The sequence below is a fragment of the Volvox carteri genome, assembly GCF_000143455.1.
Source record: "Volvox carteri f. nagariensis unplaced genomic scaffold VOLCAscaffold_18, whole genome shotgun sequence".
Classification (NCBI taxonomy): domain Eukaryota; kingdom Viridiplantae; phylum Chlorophyta; class Chlorophyceae; order Chlamydomonadales; family Volvocaceae; genus Volvox; species Volvox carteri.
The window spans coordinates 1,108,795-1,129,905 of NW_003307561.1; the positions used below are offsets into that span (position 1 = coordinate 1,108,795).

Genomic DNA, 21,111 nt, shown 5'->3' on the forward strand with positions numbered 1-21,111 from the left:
GGGGCCAGCATCAGAGAGGCCGGGGGCGTGAGATAAGTCCAGAGCGGGCATCGGGCCCACAGAAAGGGCGGAGGGGTTGGGCCCCCGAGGGGCAGGAACGGATGGAAGTAAGGTAGTGGACGAGCCAAGGAGGGGCGCCCCAAGTAGGGCCGGGGAAGGCAAGAAAAGCCTGCCCGGCACCGGACAGGCAAGGGGCGAGTCCTGCAGTAAGGTAGGCAACCGTAAGAGAGGGCCAGAGAAAAGGATGCGCAGAGAGAGGGGGCGCGCACCGGGTAGGCAGAAGACACAGTCGGATGAGGAGGATTCGCATAGACGAGGCGTAACAACGGCGAAGGAGGTCGCCGCTTCTGTGGAGAAGCAGAGGCTGGGTGGAGGCGAAGGTGAATGGCAAAGTAGCGACGAGCGAAGTTACCTGTGGCACGAGCCGAACTAGAGGCAACGCGGCGGAGTCTTGGGAACGAGGTAGAAAATATGAATGGTAGGTAAGAGAGTCGGCCTGAGGCTGGAGGCTTACGTTTTCTGCTGTCGATGACTGCATTAGGTTATTTTCGTACTCTCTACTCGATTGCCGTGCGAGCGGCCCACCCGCCCTCCCACTAACAGCCAAATGGCTGATCGGAATTGTCTTTGAAGGGTTTGGGTACCGCGGGAGTGTGGTCGCAGACGCAATGGCCTTCCCCACAATAAGTTAGTAGTGAGTACGGATCACGCGATGACGTTTAAGCAATCTGTTTGCTACCCTGAACCAAGTACGGTAGTCCTGACCCCTGCGACAGGATTGAGACAGCTGTTCCCTAGCCTATTTCTTATTTCATAGATACATATAGATACTCTAATATGATACCTACAGCAGGGGCTCCGAATAGAGCAATGCGGGCTGCGATCTCTTGCCTGCTGCTGGTAACTCTTGGCATTTCACAGCTTGCAACTGCATTTAAGGAAAATGAGTTCAAAAAGTGTGCTCAAACAAGCTTTTGTAGCAGGAATCGAAACATGCAGCAAGGGGCCAACTTCGACATTGTCCCCGGGTCTATCGTCCTGAACACGGCCACGTTAACGGCCACCCTTCTAAACAAGGGGTTCGATAAGCACTTGCAGTTGACAGTTACGTCGCATTCAGATGGATTCATCCGTGTCCTCGTGGATGAGTTGCCGGACGTGGGAAGGTATCAGGTGCCCTCCGACGTGCTGGTCTCGGGCTGGGAGACCAAGAAACTGGCTTTCAAGGAGGAAAGCCGCACTTCGTCAGCGATCACACTTTCGGGAGGCGAAACAAAGCTGGTGCTCAACTTCCAGCCGTTCTCGCTTGCGATCAGCGTCAAGGGAGTCCCAGCCCTTCAGATCAACAGTCGCAACCTGTTTAACTTCGAACATCGGAGACCAAAGCAGGTATTCCTGGACAATTCATCACTTGCACTCGTCGAGTTTACCGGGAGGGCCTAAACACGGTATCATACGTTTTGGCGCAACCGTATGCTGCTTACACCAGTGACGCATGTGTTCTGCTGCAGGAGAATGACCCCGCTGGCTTCTGGGAGGAGACATGGATGGGACACACAGACTCGAAGCCTAAGGGCCCGGAGGCCATTTCTCTAGACCTCGTCTTCCCTGGCTTTCAGCACGTGTACGGCATCCCGGAGCGTGCGACAAGCCTCTCGCTCCGTTCCACCAATGGTGGGTCGTGGCTCGATCGCACACCGTTCGGTAGGGGTGAGAAGGGGTATCGGCCAGGGGTCGGGTGCAGAGCTGGCAAGGCGCACTGCGCCTGGCAGGCCATGTGATGTAATGTGGCAGGTGCTCAGGATGCGACCCTATGCAAATATGCTTTGTCTAAAGTCGAGGCCAGCGAGCTGGGGATGCAAAATCAGTAAGAAATCTTACATGAATTCAATCGGCCCTATTCGGTGTGGACGGTGCAATCTAGGCGCACCCCATGCGTTCCGTCGCCTTGCACCGTAACGGGCAAGCGTCCTTCCTGAGATTTTGCCTTCAGCAAGTTTGGAGCATGCGTGCCGAACAATTAGCCTACGTTAAGTCGCATGGGCCAGTGAAGAACTTCTTCCGAATTGAGTATAACGTGGGTCACAATAGGGTATATACACATTATGCCTGCTCCCGCCAGCCCTTGCAGCATTGGCGCAACGCATGCACTCGAGCGGGATTGGGAGGAGTTCTAAGGGCCAAGCCTGTTTAAAGTATATGGGAGGTTTCTATGTGTAGTGAGTCAATCGCATCTCCCGCAAGTAGAAGAACGAGGCCTGTGTGCAGCCGCAAAGCAAGGCATGGCTTTCGGTTATGGGGTCCTTGGCGTGATAATGCATTCTTTTTTCTTTCTCTTTCCTTTCGTTCTGCATGAACGAAATGGTGAGCATTGTGCTGGCAGGGCCAATTCAAGAGCACAGCCGATTGACGAGTCGTGCACCCTGTTTGCAGGCGCGGCACCGTATGGTGAGCCGTACCGGCTGTACAACCTGGACGTGTTTGAGTACCTGGATGACCATCCATTCGGCCTGTACGGCAGTATTCCCGTCATGTTGGCCCACAAGAAAGGCCTTACCGTTGGCGTTTTCTGGTGAGCGGCCGGTGGTGGATTACTCCCCGCTGAGCCCCCATGTTTCCAGTATTGCTCATAATTCCATTCCCCTCCCTGCAATATCTGTTTAATCCTGGCGTGTCCGTCTTATCTATGGTATCTGCTTGAATCATCAGTGGTTCGTCTTTTCCTCCCTCAACCTGCTGTCGGCACTTGATGTTTTATTTCTTGCGTATGATTCCTGCCCTGCACGCTTTGGGCGTCGGCAGGTGTCTGGTTTGAGGTTTGCATATTATGCCCTCCGGTACGCCGCTTACACCCAGAACCCTTCCGGTACGCCGCTTACACCCGCTTACTTTAATCCTCCTGCCCTCCGACTCTGGGTCATCACAGGCTGAACGCAGCCGAAATGTTCGTGGACGTGGTCAAGGGCCGCAGCGAGGTGGGCACTCAGTGGATTGCGGAGAGCGGCATTCTGGACCTCTTCGTCTTCACTGGCGGCTCCGCGCCGGCAGTGCTGTCATCGTACGCGCGTGTGGCCGGCACCACGGCGCTGCCTCAGCTCTTTTCTCTCGGCTACCATCAGTGCCGCTGGAACTACAAGGACGAGGAGGACGTCAAGGAGGTGGACGGCGGCTTCGACTCCCACGAGATCCCCTATGACGTGCTTTGGCTCGATATTGAGCACACCAACGGCAAGCGGTGCGTTTGAGCTGCCTGTGAAAGTGTGTGTGTGTGTGCGTGTGTATCTTGCCGGTAGCCGCTTGGTCTCTCATGTGTGTAGCTGCTTGATTTCATAATGGACGGACCTTGGCTGTATGGCCTTAATAGGCAAGCGATGGGATATGTCCTGTGACGCACGTGCGAACCAGTTGGCCGAGGGAGGAGCCTCTACGTCATAGCTGGCTGCTCTGAACTTCCTCCGCCGCTTTTGAACCTGAGTTCTTCCAATACCTCCGATACCTAACAATTATGATATATATATGTGTGTGTGTATGTACACTGATTGTTTATGAAAAACGTACACTGTTTAATTTTTAAGTGTACGCTTCCCTCGGCATTCTTTTTGTATGCTTCCTGGACTTTCACAACGAACTATATTTTCCGCTCGAATCACGTTCGGGTTTGTCCCTCTGTCTTCCTCACCTTAATCTTACCCAGCTACCCTCTTTTTCATTTCACCCAACTCCCCTCTTTCCCGAGCGCCCATCCATCCACCTATCCATCCTACCCTTACATGGCCCTCATCCATCCCGATATGCCCCCATGCGCAGGTACCTGACCTGGGACAGCTCTTTGTTCCCCAGCCCAGTGGCGATGCAGGAGGACCTGGCCAGCCGCGGCCGCCAGATGGTCACCATTGTCGACCCCCACGTCAAGAGGGACTCGGGCTACTACATCTTCTCAGAGGCGGAGAAGGCAGGCCACTTCGTCAAGAACAAGCACGGCAGCGACTTTGACGGGTGGGTCGCTGGCTGGCTGGGCGGCAGCTGACCAGGTTGACTGCGTCGTGCGTGTCAGTGCGGCGGATGCGGGTGCGCACGATGTGCCCTATTTCATCGCCGGGTCAGGTGCCCCTTGTTTGCTTTAAAAGCACGGCGAAAGGCATTGCGCGTGTTACACGGACGCACTCCCGGCATCTTCATGCTGTGCTCCGTCACTAGTCAAAACCCGTGGTGCATATCGCGCAGCAGCCTTAGCCCGATTTCCACAGCTCCGCTTCCATTCCACTCTTTCGGGTGAAGCTTCAAAGCACCCTCAGGCATCGTCATCGCGCTGCTCCCTGCAAGGTTGCCGGCTGCGCCACGTTCTGCCCCGGCACAGCTAGAGGCGGTGCAGGGCCATTGCCTAGGTCACCCCGGGCCGGGTCCGCCAGCACCCTAAGTCTCCACTCATTGTCGGGACCCTAACTATGTCCACCACCGGCCCTCTCATGCTTGTTGTTCCCCGCAGCTGGTGCTGGCCGGGCTCCTCGAGCTATTTGGACGTGACCAGCCCCGCCGTTCGCGAATGGTGGGCTCAGCAGTTCACTCTTGACAAGTACCAGGGCAGCACTAAGCACCTGTACATCTGGAATGACATGAACGAGCCGTCCGTTTTCAACGGCCCGGAGGTGAGGAATGCAGGACTGAACTTACGCGCTTTCAGTACTACTGAGCACCCGGTTGACTATGGAAAAAGCGTGGTGAAGTGGAAGGGCTGTTGGCCCGTGTGGAGCTTTAGACGCAAGGAAAAGGATGAGGGGTGATGGGGTATCTGGCTTTTGTTGGTGTACGGGCTGATTTGGGGAGGACTATGCATCAGTTGCCCTGTGGTTGGGTCGGTCGGCGCTCATGGGCAAAGGAGACGCTTGATATGGATGTAGGGTAAGGGGACGCATCGCTTAGGGATTGAAAGGAGACGTTGTTCTCTTGCTAGCCCATTTGACCCCCGCCAAACGCGTCATATTCCCGTATCCCTCCGCACTCCCATGCGGTTTTTCCTCATCCGGTCCCATATGCCCGCCGGTCTCTCTGTCTGCCCTGCGCCGCAGATTACCATGCAGAAGGACAACCTCCACTACGGCAACGTGGAACACCGCGACAACCACAACCTGTACGGCATCTACTACCACATGGGCACTGCTGAGGGCCTCAAGCTGCGCGGGAGTCAGGTGGATCCCGAGAACGGAGACCGGCCGTTCGTGCTGTCACGTGCCTTCTTCTCAGGTGCGAACCCGCCCGCCCGTGGATGAGAGCATCCAGTCGGGGCCCATTGCCCATAGCTGTAAGGATATCCGTCGGTCAGACCTGGCTCCGATACGCAAATATTGGAAGATGTAGGCTCTGTTGTCCATGGTCAAATTTGGTATCCTCCCACCGGGGGTGCCTCCGCGTCTTTGCGGCTTCCTGCGCCGGTGCCCGTGCCATGTGATTGGTGTGTCGTGTGGTAAACCGCTTTTCGCCTCTCGCTTCTTCCGCTGCGCCTTGCTCAGGCACCCAGCGTGTGGGTCCTATCTGGACGGGTGACAATGCGGCTCAGTGGAGCCATCTCAAGGTGTCGGTCCCCATGCTGCTGACGCTGGGCCTGACCGGGTTGCCGTACTCGGGCGCTGACGTGGGCGGCTTCTTCGGCAACCCCGATGCGGAGCTCATGACTCGGTGCGAGGTTTTACACATCGTTAGGAATCAAAGGCAGGAGTCTAGAGGGGTCTAGGAACAAAGGGGAACGTCGAAATTGCGACTCAAGCATGGCCCGTCTGAACAATGCCGGGCAAGTATTTGCGGTGTCAAGGGAAGTAATGTCTGGTGCTGTGTGGGATATGGGGGAAGTTGTTCGGCCGCGGCCTCCGTTGGCCGCTGCCTCTGTTGACGGCATCCAGGCTGGCAAGCGGGTCCGTTCAGTTAAGGGCTTGTTGCGTGGTTGATTACGTTTCTCTTGGTTGGAATCTAGGATTTGCTTTTAGAAAGCCCATGGCGAGGAGGGGGGATTTGCTATCCGTTTGTATGTACAGTGTGCCGTATGATTGGGCCATATGGCCCTTGCGAAGCTCCGATTAGTTTGTGTTATACGATTGTAGGTGCCGGTGGGGCGCCGCAACCGCTCATCTTTTGAGACCCCCCCCGTCTTACCTCGTCCTGTTCTATCCTTCCTCTATTGCCACGGCGGCATTGGGGCCTCCGCATCCACAGCTGGTACCAGCTCGGCATCTACTATCCCTTCTTCCGCGGTCATGCTCACCTGGAGACGCAGCGCCGGGAGCCCTGGCTCTTTGGCCCCGAGACCACTGCACGGATCCGTACCGCCATCCGGGGCCGCTACACGCTGCTGCCGTACATTTACACGCTGTTCCGCTTCGCTAACACGTCAGGCCTGCCGATCCTGCGGCCGCTGTGGTACGAATTCCCGGAGAATGAAGGTGAGTGGAGTAGTGGGTTGCACGCGTTTGTTTTGTGATTTCCACGACTTGAGCATGCTTATGTGCTTGCGTCTGAGAGCCGCGTGCCTGCTCCTGCTGAGGGCGCGGGTGTAGACAGGTTCTGAGGACAGAGTGTGCTGGGTAGCAGCGAGGGGGCGATAAATTGCGCAGTCCACAGGCTTCTGTGTCCACGAGCTGGGAGTTTCTTGGTCGCTATCTGATGGCCTCCACGTTTCCTAATAACTTGCCTAAACCGCTGCTAGCTCTGGTTCTTTCCTTCCTTTTCCTTCGGTCGTTACACATTGCACTATTGCCCCCTTTTCCGCTCGGCCCCAACCCCCATCTCCTATTGTCTTATTGGCGAATGTGCTGTTGTCCTTATTCCCGCTCTGCTGCCCCTGTTTCTGATGCGCTCCTTGGGCCGGCAGATCTGTTCGCTGTGGAGGAGGAGTTCATGGCTGGCCCGGCCATCCTGGTCAAGCCTATCGTCGCCCCGGGGGTCAGCAGCGTGGATGTTACGCTGCCGGTGGGGGCGCGCTGGTACGACGCTCTGAGTGGAGCCGCTGTGCCCGCCAGGAGTCGCAGCCAGCGCGTGCAGGTAAGCGAGACCGGTCACCACCACGTTTTTTAATCGTGTTCATCCTTTGATGGCTTGAGACTCATTCCGGCAATTGAAGCAAATCGACCCCAGAGGCGTAACCTAAAGATGATTGCAGGATTGAGATAGACTGGAAGGCAACTGCGAAAACATGCTGAACCCCAGAGCTAGAGAAGCTGGCCTGGCTTGCCGAGCCCGTTACGGATAAGGGGCCCCACGGTCCGTTACGGACAAGCGCAGTTTGTCGTGGCGAGGGAATGTCCCTGGACGGAAAGTTTTGCGGCACAGTGAAATCACCCGAACTAAAACTAAAACCCTAAACCCGAACCGGATGCGTCCGCTCTTTCGCCGCTTCAAACCCAAACCCGGCAGATTTTGATGCTTCCTTTCTCAAACTAAATAATATCCTGGCTATGGGCTTGGCAACCCTGCCAACCGTGGCCAACTCTTTCTGGCCGGGTTCTGTTTTCCTCTGACAAGGGCTCAGTCAGTGCTGCCGTATTGCCGCGCTGCTTACAGTTAATGGCATACCCCCACTACCCACAGCATCACTCGTCTGCGGTTCATCTTCGCGCCCACTACCGCACCCTTCACACGCTCACTTCCTCCTGCAGGTGACTCTGGACTCCATCCCGGTCTACTACCGAGGCGGCAACATCTTGCCACTGCGCGAGCGCCCCCGACGAAGCACCGCCGCGCAGCTGGCCGACCCTTACACGCTGGTGGTAGCGCTGGACGACAAGGGCGAGGCGACGGGCAGTCTCTACGTCGACGATGGCCGTTCCTTCGCCTTTCAGCGGGGCCAGTACCTGCACAGGTGGGTGAAGAGAATGAAGATCTTGCCGATGCGTGGAAATGGAAACTCAGTCACCACAGCTTCGGTTCTTTGTTCTTGTAATTCATAGAACCCACTATGTTGTGGCCTGAAGGTTATCACTTTCCTTGAGAAGTACTGGAGGAAGAAGGACGTGCAACAGGCCAACCGGGCATAACCGATTTATACATAGCCTTGCTGGGGCCCACTGTTGCGGACTTCAATCAGACTCAACTCGCACATCGGCAGCATCGGCTGTCCAGGGCACGCGGCCGCCGACTCATCCATTCGATCTTCGCATCAGCTCCCCGCGTGCCAAGACTGAGCTTATCGTCGGGGCTTGGTCCCTTGCATTTGTGGCTATAGTAATCGTAACTTTGCATGTGGCCTGTGGATGTATGCATGCAGGGACTTCACAATGAAGTCGCTGAAGCTCAGCTCCTCCAAACACGTGGAGCCAGGGGTCCCTAGCGGCGCCCTGACAGTGCCCACCACTATCGAGCGGGTGGTGTTCCTGGGGCTGCCAGCCTCCAAACGGGGCTACAAAGCCCTCATTGGCGCCAAACATGCGGTCCCGCTGGAGCCCGGCCCGCTGACGATGTTGGCACCGCAGTATGAGAACGCGTTGGTGCTCCGCAAGCCGGGCCTGCCTGTCTCGCACGACTGGGAGGTAGAGATTGTGGCGTTGTAGGTTACGGGAAGCATGCGGATAGTTTGATAGGTGCGAAAGCCGCCGAACATGTTATGCAGGGTCGTTACATAGGGCTGGCTGGCTGGCTGGCTGGCTGCGTCATCTGCGATATGAGCACGAAAGAATATGGGGCGTGCGCATAGGGCAATGCCGAATTCCAATCCGTGGTCAATATGTCTGCGCCTTGAGGGCTGCAACAGCGGTTGGATCGACTAGTCGAACGGGTCTGGAACCGTGCGCAGGTCGGCTTGTTTGATTTAACAACGCTGAGCTGAGTAATATAACTGTATTAGGAGTACAGTGCTGAACAGGCACGCATGTGGTATTTTGGCGTCACCAGGTTTTCCCCCGTGTCCTCTCCGTATCCAAGGACATGAGATGCGCTGAAGTCGTGTTCCATGTGCAGTTGAGGATGCTTTTGCTGGATAATGGCGCACATCGAATACGCGTGCCTTGTCAATTTAATTTTCATCGTTGCCTTGAATTGTCGTCGTACACATACCCAACAGAAATTTATCCTCATTATTTAGTAGAAGCACAAAAATGCTGAACGGATAGGTACAACATACAGCACACAACGAACTACCCGGTAATCGGCGCGGGCCGTCAGTCCAAGACGTAATCTCTTAACATGTCACTGTATACCCCGGCGACACCGTACCCATGCATATCACATCGCAACTCTGGGCATGTGGCAGTGTTGCACCATTTCCCATCTTCCAACGAAATCCAAACCATCATTACCGTCTACAGAAGTCTACGAAAAAAACTCAGTACTACAACCTCGTCCCCAAAAGTGCATCGAAACAAATCTTGAACTATGCCTTATCATTGAGGGATTGGGTACAAACCAGCAACCTTCGGGTGCTCATTAGTCATGAGCAGCCGTGATTGCGGTGCGGCGGGTGCTCGGTTCACCATCCACAAACCCCACCCCTCCTCGCCAAGCCCCACGTGCCATCTCAATTCTGCGAGCAGTTCTCCAGGACTGCCGCCCCAAACCCCTGTTGAGACACATTTCCGACTGCCGCACAGAGGCAAGTTGCACTTCTACGCATCCACGTCAAAGCAAGACACGGAGCTCACATACGCCGCCATAGTGGCTCGGTGGGTTAAGGCGGATTTGGGAAGATGTGGAAGGCTTGCGGGAAGGGATGGGATTATCCCGTCATGTTTGGCAGCTTCCCAATCAGGTTTAGTTGACGGTCTCAGTAAAGCCCACAACCTTTTCGCCACGCTCCATCTGATCAGCAAGCACTGCGCAACTGTGTTCGCGGTGCGGTGGGTGCGGGGGGCCGACAGCGGCACGGCGACAGCGGCACGTGGGGTGTCAGCTGCCATCGCTCTGCGGGCCCTCTGCAGGCTCTGCCCTCGCGAAGGCTCTGCCGCGGCTTATGGCAGGCATATGTACGGTGCTTTCGGAAGGTCACGACTGTGTGAGATCGGCCGTACTACGGCCATAGTACGGGCGCTTGTGATAACTTAGTACATGATACTAAGTTAGTATATGATTAGTTTTTAAATCATAAACCTTTTTGGAGGGACATCTTTTCATTCTTCCAGGCGGAAAAAAGTGAAAGTGAGGAAGTCTGGGTTTTCTGATTTCTGCGAGCCGCAAGAAGGCCACCAGGCGGATAGCGATGCGATGAGAAGCCTACCGAGAATTTGTGCCTGGCCGTATGTATGTATGTACGTGTGTACGTATGTACGTACATATGTATGTACTTCAGTGTGGTGAAGGTGGTGTGGGGTATGAAATAGCCATTGCATGTGTCATACTACGGCTATGGACGATCAGCCACACCCTATTCGAACACAGTTCCTTTACGTCCATCTGTTGACTCTCTTCTGCAGACCGCCGCTGCGCCCTACCAGCTGCATGGCCGTTCACCGCCCTACTGCACCGCCCCCACCGGTAAACAACCAACGCCCGTCAGAGCGCCGCAGTCAAAAGCCAAAGTCAAGGAGGTTTTCTCCCCGACAAGATCACTTTTGTCTCCCCGACATCAAGCATTGCGAAACGGCAAGTCCACCAACAGCACGCCAAAAAGGAAAATACACGAACATACAGACGAACATCCACACGCAGACACAGGTGGTAATGGTGAAAGGGGGAGGGGTGCACAGTAGCCGGGCGGCCAGTTGGGTGAGGTGGAGAGGCAAGGATTGCGATATTGCGATGCTGCTACCCAGCCGTCGCCGCCACCGCCGCCTCCACACCTCCAACCCTGCCCGAGCCCCCCTCCCTCTGATATACACACACATACATACACACACATACATACACACATGCACACACACATGCACACATGCAGTCGCGCTGCCTGTAGGCGATGTTTTCCGTTATTTCCCCCCCCCCACCACCTTTCCGAACACCTCAAAAACCGCCAAGCCCCCTCCCCCTCCTCCCCGGGTGACCGACCTGGCCTTTTCCAAAGCCCCGGTCCCTTTGCCCTCCACCCTCCTGGGGAAGCTGGGGGAAGGGGCTGGGTGTATACTTTTGGATATACACCTTTCCCCATGCCGTACGCACATACACACACGTAGACTCATCTAGGCACATGCATTTCCCCCCCCGTCATCCAGACCCCTCCCGGCCTTACCAACGCCTTTCCCCAGGGGCAAATCTTTCATCAGGAATATTCACCGACCAGTGGGGGAAAGGGTGTGTGTGGGGGGGGGGATAACAGCGGGCGACAGAGAGCGCTAAGCTCAGCAACCCGCTGCCCCCAGGGGGCGGCCCCCTCAACCCCCTATCCCCGCGCCACCAGCTCCCCCCCCTCGAGGCCCCAGGCCCATCGCTCCCCCCTCAACCCCATCCGGGGCTCCGAGACCACCAACACGCTGAACCCCTCCCAGCCCCCCTCCTCCTAATCCCGTCAGCCCCATCCCAACCGGTGGACGCCCTGGAGCTATGGACGGGGAGGGGGAGGGCAAGGAGCCGTGTAACGCCTGCGGCCCTCCGGGCACCCCTCCGAAACCATGCCCATGTCCGTGTCCGTGCGGCCCCCCTGCTGCTGCTGCTACCGCGGCGGCACTCCCCCCTGGTGCTGTTGCTGTTGCTCCTGCCGTGTGCCGGGGGCCCTGCAGCTCTAGAAGCTGTTGGCACATGAACTCTATTTGGTCCTTGTACATGCACTTGACGTCCTGCAGGTCGGCAAGCAGCTCCTCCACCTGCTCGTCCCGCTCACCTAGGGGCGGAGGAGGAGGGTGGGAGGAGGGTGAGAAAACATAAGTGGGGTTTTGGGGTGGGAGAGTGAGAGGGACGAGGCGAATGACAAGTGAATTCAGTCGCGTCAAGCACACACACGCACATGCACGTGCGTCATGCGCAATCAAAAAGCTACAAGACAACAATCTTCCCAACCATAAAGCTCCCCGGGGCCCAGTCGCATACACGCACACACACACACACGCGTACGCTGCGTCCCCTCCCCTCCCCTCCCCTCCTCCCGCTCACCCACAAGCTCCAGCGCGTTGTTCAGTCGCACCCTCATCTCCGCCAGCTCCTCGCGCAGCTGGTCCCGCTCCTGAAGCGCCTCAGCAGCGGCCTCGCTGCGGGCGGACCCCGCAACCAGCTCCTCTGCCAGCCTGAGAAGGGAAAGAAGGAGAGGGAGAACAAGCAGGGGGGGGTAAGGAAAGGAGGAAGTAAGGCAGCAGCATGAGCGCAGGAAGTGGTTGTCGAGGGACAGGAACCCCAAAAAGGGGTCGCCGAGGAGGGTGTGGTGATGGTGGTGATGGTGGTGGTGGTGGTAGTAGTAGAGAGAGGAGTATGAACGGAAAGTAATGTCACTTGGGGTTTCCCAACACCATAAAGTTGTCTGCCTGTCAGCCTGTCTATCTGCCAGTCTGTCTATCTGTCAGTCTGTATGTATGCATGCACGTGTTTATATCTTTTCATGGTTATCCCTGGACACAACCCGCACCCCTGTCCTGGCCCCCAAAACACATATCTACAGACACACACACACACATACACATACACACGCACACGCACCGGTCCCGAGTTGCTTCCAGCTCCCCCACCAGCTGCTGCGCCGCCACCAGCTCCCCCGTCTTGGCCCTCAGAGCCCCCCGCAGAGACTCCAACTCACTGGCCATCACCACATGAATACCCCCACCCCCACCCCCACCCCCGCTGCCGCTGCCGGCCCCGAGGGTGAGGTCCGATAAGCCCATGGTGCCGGAGGTGGCGGCGGCGGTCGCGGTGGCTGAGGAGGAGGCGGAGCGGCCGCTGCTGGCGGTGTAACTGGGGGTGGAGCTGCGGGGTCGGGGTCGGGGTCGGGCGGGTGGGGTGAGGGGCGGGGTGGGGGTTACGGCGTTTTATAGCGCACAGGGGCTTGGTGGGGCAAGCTTGTACGGCAAATCACCACCCGGCCCTTCTCCCCCCCCTTCCCTTAGGTCCCCTTCCCCCACATACCTCACCCCCCCACCCCTACGCCACCAGTGGGGGGAGGGGGTGTGTGGGGGGGGAAATCATTACCAAGGAGCCGAGTAACAGGGGGAATATGTGTGTGTATGCGGTGGGAAGGGCAAGTGAGTGAGACCTTGCTTCACCCTTACCGTGGGTCCGGTTGTGGTGGTTGTGGCGGTTGTTCTCCCTCCTTGACGAGCACCCAGCGATACCCGGGGGCCGCCATCGCCGGGGGTTCCGGACTGTTGGTGGTTGGTGTTGGGTGATCGGGAATGGGGAGGTGGTGGGTGAAGGGGAAAGACGAACCACACACGATTGAAGCTGCTGCCAGGGCAAGATAGTAGCAAACGTACAAACTGGGTGAAGGGGAGGGGGGGGTAGGGTGTGTGTGGAAAAGCCCCCGGGGAGCAGTCGGAGTAGTGGAAAAGTGGAAACACAAACCCGGGGGGGGACGTGGACTTACGGGACTACAGTACATTGCAGTACAATTTGGTAACGGCAATGCAAGAAGCGACCTTCCACCCGCCACTCACCGCTTCATGGCCTCCGCCTGCGCCTGGGTCCGCAGCGCCGTCAGCTCCCCCTCCGCCTCCGCCAGCCGCCTCTCGTACTCCCGCCGCAACGAGGCTATGTCGTACTCCGCTGCGGCCCGAGCGGCCCGCTCCGTGTCCCGGTGCTCACGAAGGGCGGTCTCCAACTGCAGGGAGGGGTGTTCGGGAATGAGGCGGGGGGAGAGGGGGAAAGGGAGAGACGTGTGTGTGTGTAGTGTACGGACGGGTAATGGCGGGTGTGGGGGAAGAGGGGAGAGGAAAGTGGGCTTTGCTGCGTTGGTAGGACCTCACATGGGAATGGACGGATTGACGACCGGCTTGCGATGTGGGTGTGCGTGTGGTGGGTGCCGTGTGCCGTGTGCTGCTTTGGACGAGGGGTTAGAAGGGGGGCCCTGCCGCTGCTCCGCCCTTCAGCTCCACCTCCGCCACCCTCAACACCTCCGCCACCTTCCCTCCGGCGGTGACGACCATTGCCAACTTTCAAGCCACCAAGGCGGGATGTCCCCGACCGCACATCCACCCGCGCCATCCATCCATACACACACTCCCTCCCTCCCTCCCTCCCTCGCTCCCACCCCCACCTGCTCCAGCTGTTGCTCCTGCAGTCGGCACCTCTCCCCAAGCACCTCCGACTGGTGGGCCGCAGCAGCAGCGGACGACCTGGAGCTTGCCAGAGCCCCGCGGGCCCCCTCCAGCGCCTCATTCAGCTGCCGTACCTCCGACCTGCTGGCCGACAGACTGGCCTCCAAACCCGCGACCTTGTTGGAGAGAACCTAGAGTTGTCCGTCCCCCGGGTGGGGGTGGGGGTTGGGACGGGAAGGAGGGGAAATTGGGTTGTTAAGTTGTTATAATAATCCGGAGCGGGAGGCAACAAAACCATATATGTGCGGCAGGTATAATACACGACGACCACAGACACTTCCGATAACCCCCCCCCCTCCCCTCCCCTCCCCTCTCCCCCCCCCCCCTCCCCTCCCCTCCCCTCCCACATGCATCTTGTCCACCGCCAACCTCTCCCGCTCTGCCGCCGCCGCGCCGCGCCCCTCCGCGTCCGAGAGCCTCGCCTGCAGCGCCGCCTCCGCCCCCGCCCACGCCTCCGCCTGGGCTTCCATGGCCGCCTGCATGGCCTCGATCTGCCGCAGCAGGGGGCGGGTGGCCTCGGGCACCTTGGCCGCCAGGTCCTGGTGGCGCAGCTCGGCGGCCTGACAGCGGCGCTCCAGGTCGGATATGTCCGCCTGAGGAGGAAGAGACCCGGGGGGGACGGGTGAAGGGAGGGGGGGAGGGGGGGACGAACCACTTGAGCGAGTGAAGCTGCTGCCAAGTGGGGAAAGAGTGCTGCGGCCGATGTACAGGACGGTAGCAGAACTGACCAGTCGGCGGTTGTGAAGAAGCAGGGAGGGGGGGAGTTGTGTGTTTTGGCGGGGGGACACGTAAAAGCAAAATAAATTACTGTCGACGGTTTGGGGGTTGGGGTGGGCTGCGTGGTGAGTGGGGGGGGGGAGAAGCGCGGACATGTAACACGCAGTGTACGGCAGGAAACCCCAAATGCAAAGCAACCCCAAACCCCCACACCCTAAAGTAAGAGAGGGGGTATGGGAAAGGGGTGGGCGTGGGGAGGAATGCACGGTGAACAACGTGGGTGCGTTTCCCTCCCTCCTCCCTCCCCAACACAACAACCAGTTACCCAACACACACACACACACGTACACACACACGTACACACACACACACGTACACACACACACGTACACACACACATACACACACACGTACACACACACGTACACACGTACACACCTTGAGCATCTCCTCTCGTAGATCCGCCGCCTGCCTCTGTCGGTCCAGGGCGTCCCGCAGCTCCATACACGACTCCGCCAGGGCCTCACACCGCGCCTCGGACTCACGCAGCTTGCGACCCAGACCCGCAGCGGCGGCGTCACGAGCCCGCTCCTCCGCGTCGACCTGCGCGCGGGGGGGGGGAGAAAGGGGGGGAGAAAGGGGGGGGAGAGGGGGGAAATACACACACATGGGAATACAGAGGACAGACACGACGCGGTGTGCAGGACCCGGTGGGTGACAGGAGGCGAAGAAGAGGTGGGAGGTGGGGGAAAAGGCGGGGGAGGAAGAACAGAGAAGCGAATAATCCCCCCCACCCCCCAACCTACTCCAGGCGCTCGCTCCCCACCCGACCCCTTCCACCGCCTGCTTGACCTAACCCCCCTCGTTCCCGGCTGGCGTACCCCTTTTACCCCCCCCCCAAAAAAGCCCACTTCCCCGCTCCCCGCTGGCTCCAACACAAACCTGGTCGCTCCGGGCCTTATTCAGCAGCATTTCGAAATGCTCCTTCTGGGCCTCCAGATCCGCCTTGGATTGCTCGGCTACAGGGAGGCCGGGCCGGGGTTGGGGGATGGGCGGGCGGGAAAGACGAACCACACGCGATTAAAGCTGCTGCCAGGGCAAGATAGTAGCAACCGAAAGAACTGACCGAAAGGCGTCCGTGGCGACTGTGACGACTGTAACCTCGGGATGACGACTGTAACCTCGGGATGAAGAATTGACGTAGATGTAGGAAGTCCTACCTACCTAAGCCGCCAGAAATATTATAGCCAAAACCGTAAACTAGTAGGTGTAGAAAAAGTAGTGAAGGCGGCGAGAAAAAAAAGGCGAGAAAAAATGCTGACGTAAAAGTGGCGTAAAGTTGCTGGCCAGGAGAGAAAGCTGCATTGCTGATACTGAAAGGCTGCCAGTATGCAAGTGTTCCTCCCGACCCCCCCCCCCAAAAAAAAACTAGAACGCGCGACTGACCCGACCGACCCAAACTAAACTATTCCGGCTAGCCTACCGACACCAACGCGAAATACCAAAGAAGCTCGAACCACCTTTTGGACTCACATGGGCGGGCGGGCGGGAGGAAAAACACACGACGCAAAGAGCCAGAAAAAGCCCACCCCCTCCATTGCCCCCACCCCTTCAGTCGCACCCACCCGCAGCCAGCAGGTCCTTCTCCAGCTTGGCTCTGACCCGCTTGAGCTCCCCCACCGCCGCCTCCTCGGCCGCCAGCCGCCCCGCCACCTTGTCCCGCTCGCCCTCCGTAGCGGACAGCTGGCCCCGCAGCCGCTTGATAATGCCCTCCAGCTCCACCTGCTTCTTACTCAGCTTCTCGCCCTCGTCCATCACCTAGATGAGGGGGGCGGGGTGGGGGAGCGAGCGGAAGAGGAGGGGGTGGGTGGGTGGGGGGAAATCCTAGCTGGCTGGCTAACTGGCTGAGTGGCAACATGCAATCAGGAAACACTGCCAACGTCCAAACAGGGGGGAAGGCGGGGTGGAGGTGGTGTTGGGGGTGGTGGTGGTGTTGGGGGTGGAGGTGGTTTGCCAGGTCAGGGGGGACACACAGCACAGCGGGGAAAGAGACCTCGACAGGCTATCAGGAGCAAAGTGAGACAAAACCCGTATTTACCCCCCCCTTCTCCATTACCCCTCTCCAGCATCCCAATCCCAGGGTCTTTGGGCCCCCCCCGCCGCCCACACCCCTTCTTCTCCCGGCCCCAGCTCCGTGGGGCTACCGGGGCTATCCGCTCTCGTTGCGCACGAGTCTTCTCCTTTCCTTCCTTGCCTACTTACAGTGTTTCGGTCCTTCAAAATCACCCCCTCCCTCACCTCCCTCCTGACCCATGGGTCATTTGCGGTGTGGTATACCTGTCTGACTCCAGTCCTTCCCTGGACTTCTCACCCTCCACCTGATCCGCAGGTCCTCCCATCAGGTTGCCACCCACTTCCCACCTCCTCAACCCCCACCTCACCCCCTCAACCGCTTCCCATCCCCCAAACTACACGGCCTCCAAACAACTAACCCCCCTCTCCTCCTCCCCCACACAAACCTGCTTAATGATGTCGTCCTTTTCCTTTACCAGCGCCCCATAATCCGCCAACTTCTCCGAACCCTTGCGCAGCGCGTCACGCTCCTTAGTCAACGCATACACCTTGCGCTCGGCGGCCGCCAGCCGCTGCTCAAACTCCGTACGGACCGCCTCAAAGTCCGCCTCGCTCAGACCTGCGGAACGTAACGCCAGCTCCTCATTGCGGGTCTGTAGCCCCGAAACCACCTGCTGCATGTCCGACATCCGTACAGCCTGCACGTGCAACTGCGTGTCTCGCTCTCGAAGTTCCGATTGGAGCTTGGCGACTGTACGACGAAGCTCCTCGAGTTCTTCACGCTCACGGGAAGCCGCTGCCGCTGCCGCGGCGGCAGCGGCTGCGCTGCTGCTGCTGCTGCCACCGTCCGCCGAGCAGCCGCCGTTGACCGCCGGGGCCTGGGCCCACGGCGACGGCGGTGAAGACGACCCGCCTTCCCCCGCCGCCGCTGCCGCGGCGTCCTTGGCTCCTAGCTCCAATTTCCCGCCCAACCTGGATATCTGCTTTACGAGCTTGCCGGCGGCGGCGGTTGACGCTGAGGGCACCTCCCCGTCAACTGCGGCGGTGGAAGGGGCAGCCTCCTCCCCACCTTCATTCCCCTTAGCTGCTGCTGGATTTAAACCTGGACCTGGATCTGGATCTGCTCCAGCACCGGAACCAGCAGCAATGGATACCGCCTGGCGGCGCTGGTTGTGCGGCTGCTGCTGATCTACAGAGACCGTCCCCGCTACCCCGGACGCCGCCCCGGCGCCCGCCGCCGCCACCGCCGCCGCAGGGCCATCCGCGCCGGGCGACGAGGACGACACCGCTGCTTTTTCGCCGTCAGAGGCGGCAGCAGCGGTGTCCCCCCCGCCGCCGCTTGCTCCAGGCGCCTGTCCTGCAAGTATGTCCTCCAGGTCCTCATCCGGCCACCCAGCATCATCCCACCCGCCGGCCGGGACCGGCCCGCCTGCCATTGCCGCTGACGGCTCGGCGGCAGTAGCGTCGGCGTCGGCGTCGCCGCCGTCCCCAAAGTCCGCTGCCCTGCCTGCTCCCCCTGCTGCTGCTACTGCTTCTGATACCGATGCGGATGCTTCAAACGATGATGCCATTAGCTCCTGAGCTCCGCCATCCTGCTGCTGTTGCTGTTGCTGCTCCTGATGGCGTCGTGATGGTGATTGTGGTGGAGGCGGCTGGCCTCGCGGTTCAGCGGCAGTATCTGTTTCCCCGAAAATCCTTTGGGCTACTGCGGGCACTGCTGCTGCTGCTCCTGCTGCTCCTGCTGCTGCTCCTGCTGCTGGTGATAATGATGATAATGATGATGGTGACGCCGCTGGCGGGGTAACCCCATTGGCCAAATGACCACCACTGCCACTACTGCCCGTAGCTGACGGTTCCGGAGCCGGGGTTGAAGTGACTCCGCTCTCTACCGGGGCACTGGATTTGGATTTCAATTTGGGTTTGGGTTCCAGACCTGCGGCGGCTTCCTGGTGGGCTCCGTTGAGCCGTGCCGGGGGTGAGCTGGCGGGGCTGGCCGAGCCGGGCCCTTCATAGGTCGTGGCTCCAGGGCCGGTGCGATCGGAGTGGCCCGGCGGCATTGCGGTCCTGGTATCAGTGATGCATGGTCCGGCGGAGGAGGTTGGGAACGCGTTGCCTTCCTCTGCGGGGTTACGAGGGGTCGTGGCATTGCTGGAGACGGCTGTTGCTCCTCCTCCGGCGGCTGCTGCTGCCGCAGCTGGTTCCGCGCTGCTGCCTTTGACGACGCGGCGAATTATTTTCTTGACCACCTTCTTCTGGCCAGGCTTGGCGCCGGGAGCAGCGATGGGCGTGGCCGGGTCCGCAGATGCCGAGCCAGAGCCATCGCTGAGCCCGGACGCAGCCGGTGCTTGAGCCTAGAGGACCAGATGGAACAGACACGATGTGTGACATGTGTATAGGGAATAAGATCTTTTAGTTTTGCGGGATGGTTTGCCTGGGGAGTGACACGCAGGGAGGCTCACGCACCTCGACTGCAACATTTCCTGCCGCTGCCTTGGCACCTAAACCTGTCGGAAGGATGGGAGTGAAAAGCGTGTGATGACGGATTCCGTTGTGCTCACTCGCTACGGCCAGGAATGCAAACTGCTAAGGAGTCGAGAAAGCCTTGCGTACCTCCTTTAATGCCGAGCCTGCTGTCGATGCTCTTCTCCACATCAGCAGTGGCTTTCTGCAATGCTTCGCCTGCCGCCGCTGTCAGTTGCTCGCCTAGCTTACCAAGGTCTGGAACAAAATTGCCCCACATCCCTAGCAATCCGCGCAGGCGACGATCCAATTAATCCTTTGCATCTAATCATGAACAGTATGGTATCAGATGCAAAACGCACCAGCCCTTTTACGCAAGCAGCGGTAACAAATATTTAAGCATGCACGAAACGTCACACATGCATGTGGATCTGTTGTAGACTGTTAGTCTGCAAGGTAAGGAAAACCAGGTCTGGGCAGATTCAGGCACTTTGTCTGCAACGGTTCGTACGGCTGTCACGGTTGTTTCTTTTCTGTGGAACTGTGGAATCCTGAGCTTATTTTCAAAACACCTTCACCAATTGGCCGGCAACATCCAAAAGCTAGTTTGATGCCCGCCAGCTAACCTGAGAGCCGCTCTTATCTATTCACGCGCTTACGCTCATTTTATGTATGGTATGTTACATGGATGCTGAATCGTGGACTCCGAGTTAAGGGGATTTCCACACGCGCAGGTCACAGTCACATGTCTATCGTTGCCACGTACGGCAAGGCGTACACATCAAAAAGCAGCAAATGGCACGAACAGGGAGCCACCTGTGCACATGCGGGGCCAACGGATGAATAGGCAAAGCAGTGGAATAGTGTCAGTCCCAGCCAATCCTCTTACGACCTGGTTTTGGGACAAGTCGTACGATCTGCACGGCTCGTCCGTTCATGTCTGGTTAAAGCTCCTGCTGAGGGATGTATTAGTTATCCGTCTAATTAAGTGTAACAAATTGTGCTCAGATTGCTCCGGTGAACGTGAAACGGCTCCGGGATTTACACAGAAGTCCTCATCCGCTGTCGTGCATCGCTGCATTTGATCCGTGTCCGCGCAGCATAGTAGCCTGGGCGAGGTGAAGGAACCGTAGTTGTTCCTGACAAGCACAACGTGAATTATCCTGCGGGGCTTCCATTTGAACAATAGCTACGGATGGCCTAAACTTGCGTGGCAGGGTCCTACACTCTTCACCACTGCATGCAGCTCCATACTCTTACGCTTCCCAGTTCCAAGGGGACAGTGTAATCGTGCATTTAACCGGGCCATACCCCTTACCGGGTTAAGTGCATGCCCGGCTTACTAAAACAGGAGCATGCGAACGTCTCGTGGCCAAAACGTGGTAAACCAGAAAACCACGCATGAGAAGGGGAGAGAGTTGCACGCAAGTGCAAAAAGCAAGGCTATGCTCGTGGCCAACCGAAATCTGTGTCCACATGAGAAGGGTTCTGAAGCTCAGTCCAACGAGTATAGGTTTTGTGCACCTGTATTCTCATGGCGAAGCCTACTCCGAGCCGTGATGGACCATTCACGACACTTAAATGAGGCCTGAATACACATGTACGCATGCACATGCACGCATTACAATGTTCCGCTCTTCCCTGATCTATTGCAAAGTTCTGTGAAGGCTACGGTGTTTCTGCAAAAAATATATATCATAACTGATTTGTAGGGCTATGC

The 21,111-nt window shown here is 58.3% G+C and overlaps 2 protein-coding genes across 2 annotated transcripts; one reads left to right on the top strand and one right to left on the bottom strand.

Annotated features, from left to right (window-relative positions):
* Positions 1-870: 870 nt before the first annotated feature.
* VOLCADRAFT_60238 (uncharacterized protein) lies at positions 871-8,534 on the top strand (the record flags this gene model as incomplete). The annotated part of the gene is made up of 12 exons (XM_002950263.1): positions 871-1,389; positions 1,512-1,674; positions 2,434-2,572; positions 2,927-3,235; positions 3,808-3,996; positions 4,487-4,646; positions 5,067-5,241; positions 5,508-5,673; positions 6,205-6,431; positions 6,860-7,023; positions 7,644-7,846; positions 8,252-8,534. The coding sequence occupies 12 exons, from the start codon at positions 871-873 to the stop codon at positions 8,532-8,534; spliced, it is 2,697 nt and encodes an 898-aa protein (XP_002950309.1).
* A 1,195-nt stretch (positions 8,535-9,729) lies between these two features.
* On the bottom strand, positions 9,730-19,671 carry VOLCADRAFT_90809 (uncharacterized protein; the record flags this gene model as incomplete). The annotated part of the gene is made up of 18 exons (XM_002950389.1): positions 9,730-9,799; positions 10,957-10,998; positions 11,430-11,446; positions 11,562-11,725; positions 11,995-12,125; positions 12,532-12,795; positions 12,955-12,969; positions 13,098-13,190; positions 13,482-13,645; positions 14,081-14,272; positions 14,489-14,734; positions 14,870-14,976; positions 15,404-15,461; positions 15,801-15,877; positions 16,484-16,676; positions 17,378-19,282; positions 19,395-19,435; positions 19,542-19,671. 18 exons carry the CDS (start codon positions 19,669-19,671, stop codon positions 9,730-9,732), a joined length of 3,909 nt encoding a protein of 1,302 aa, XP_002950435.1.
* Between the last annotated feature and the right edge of the window lie 1,440 nt (positions 19,672-21,111).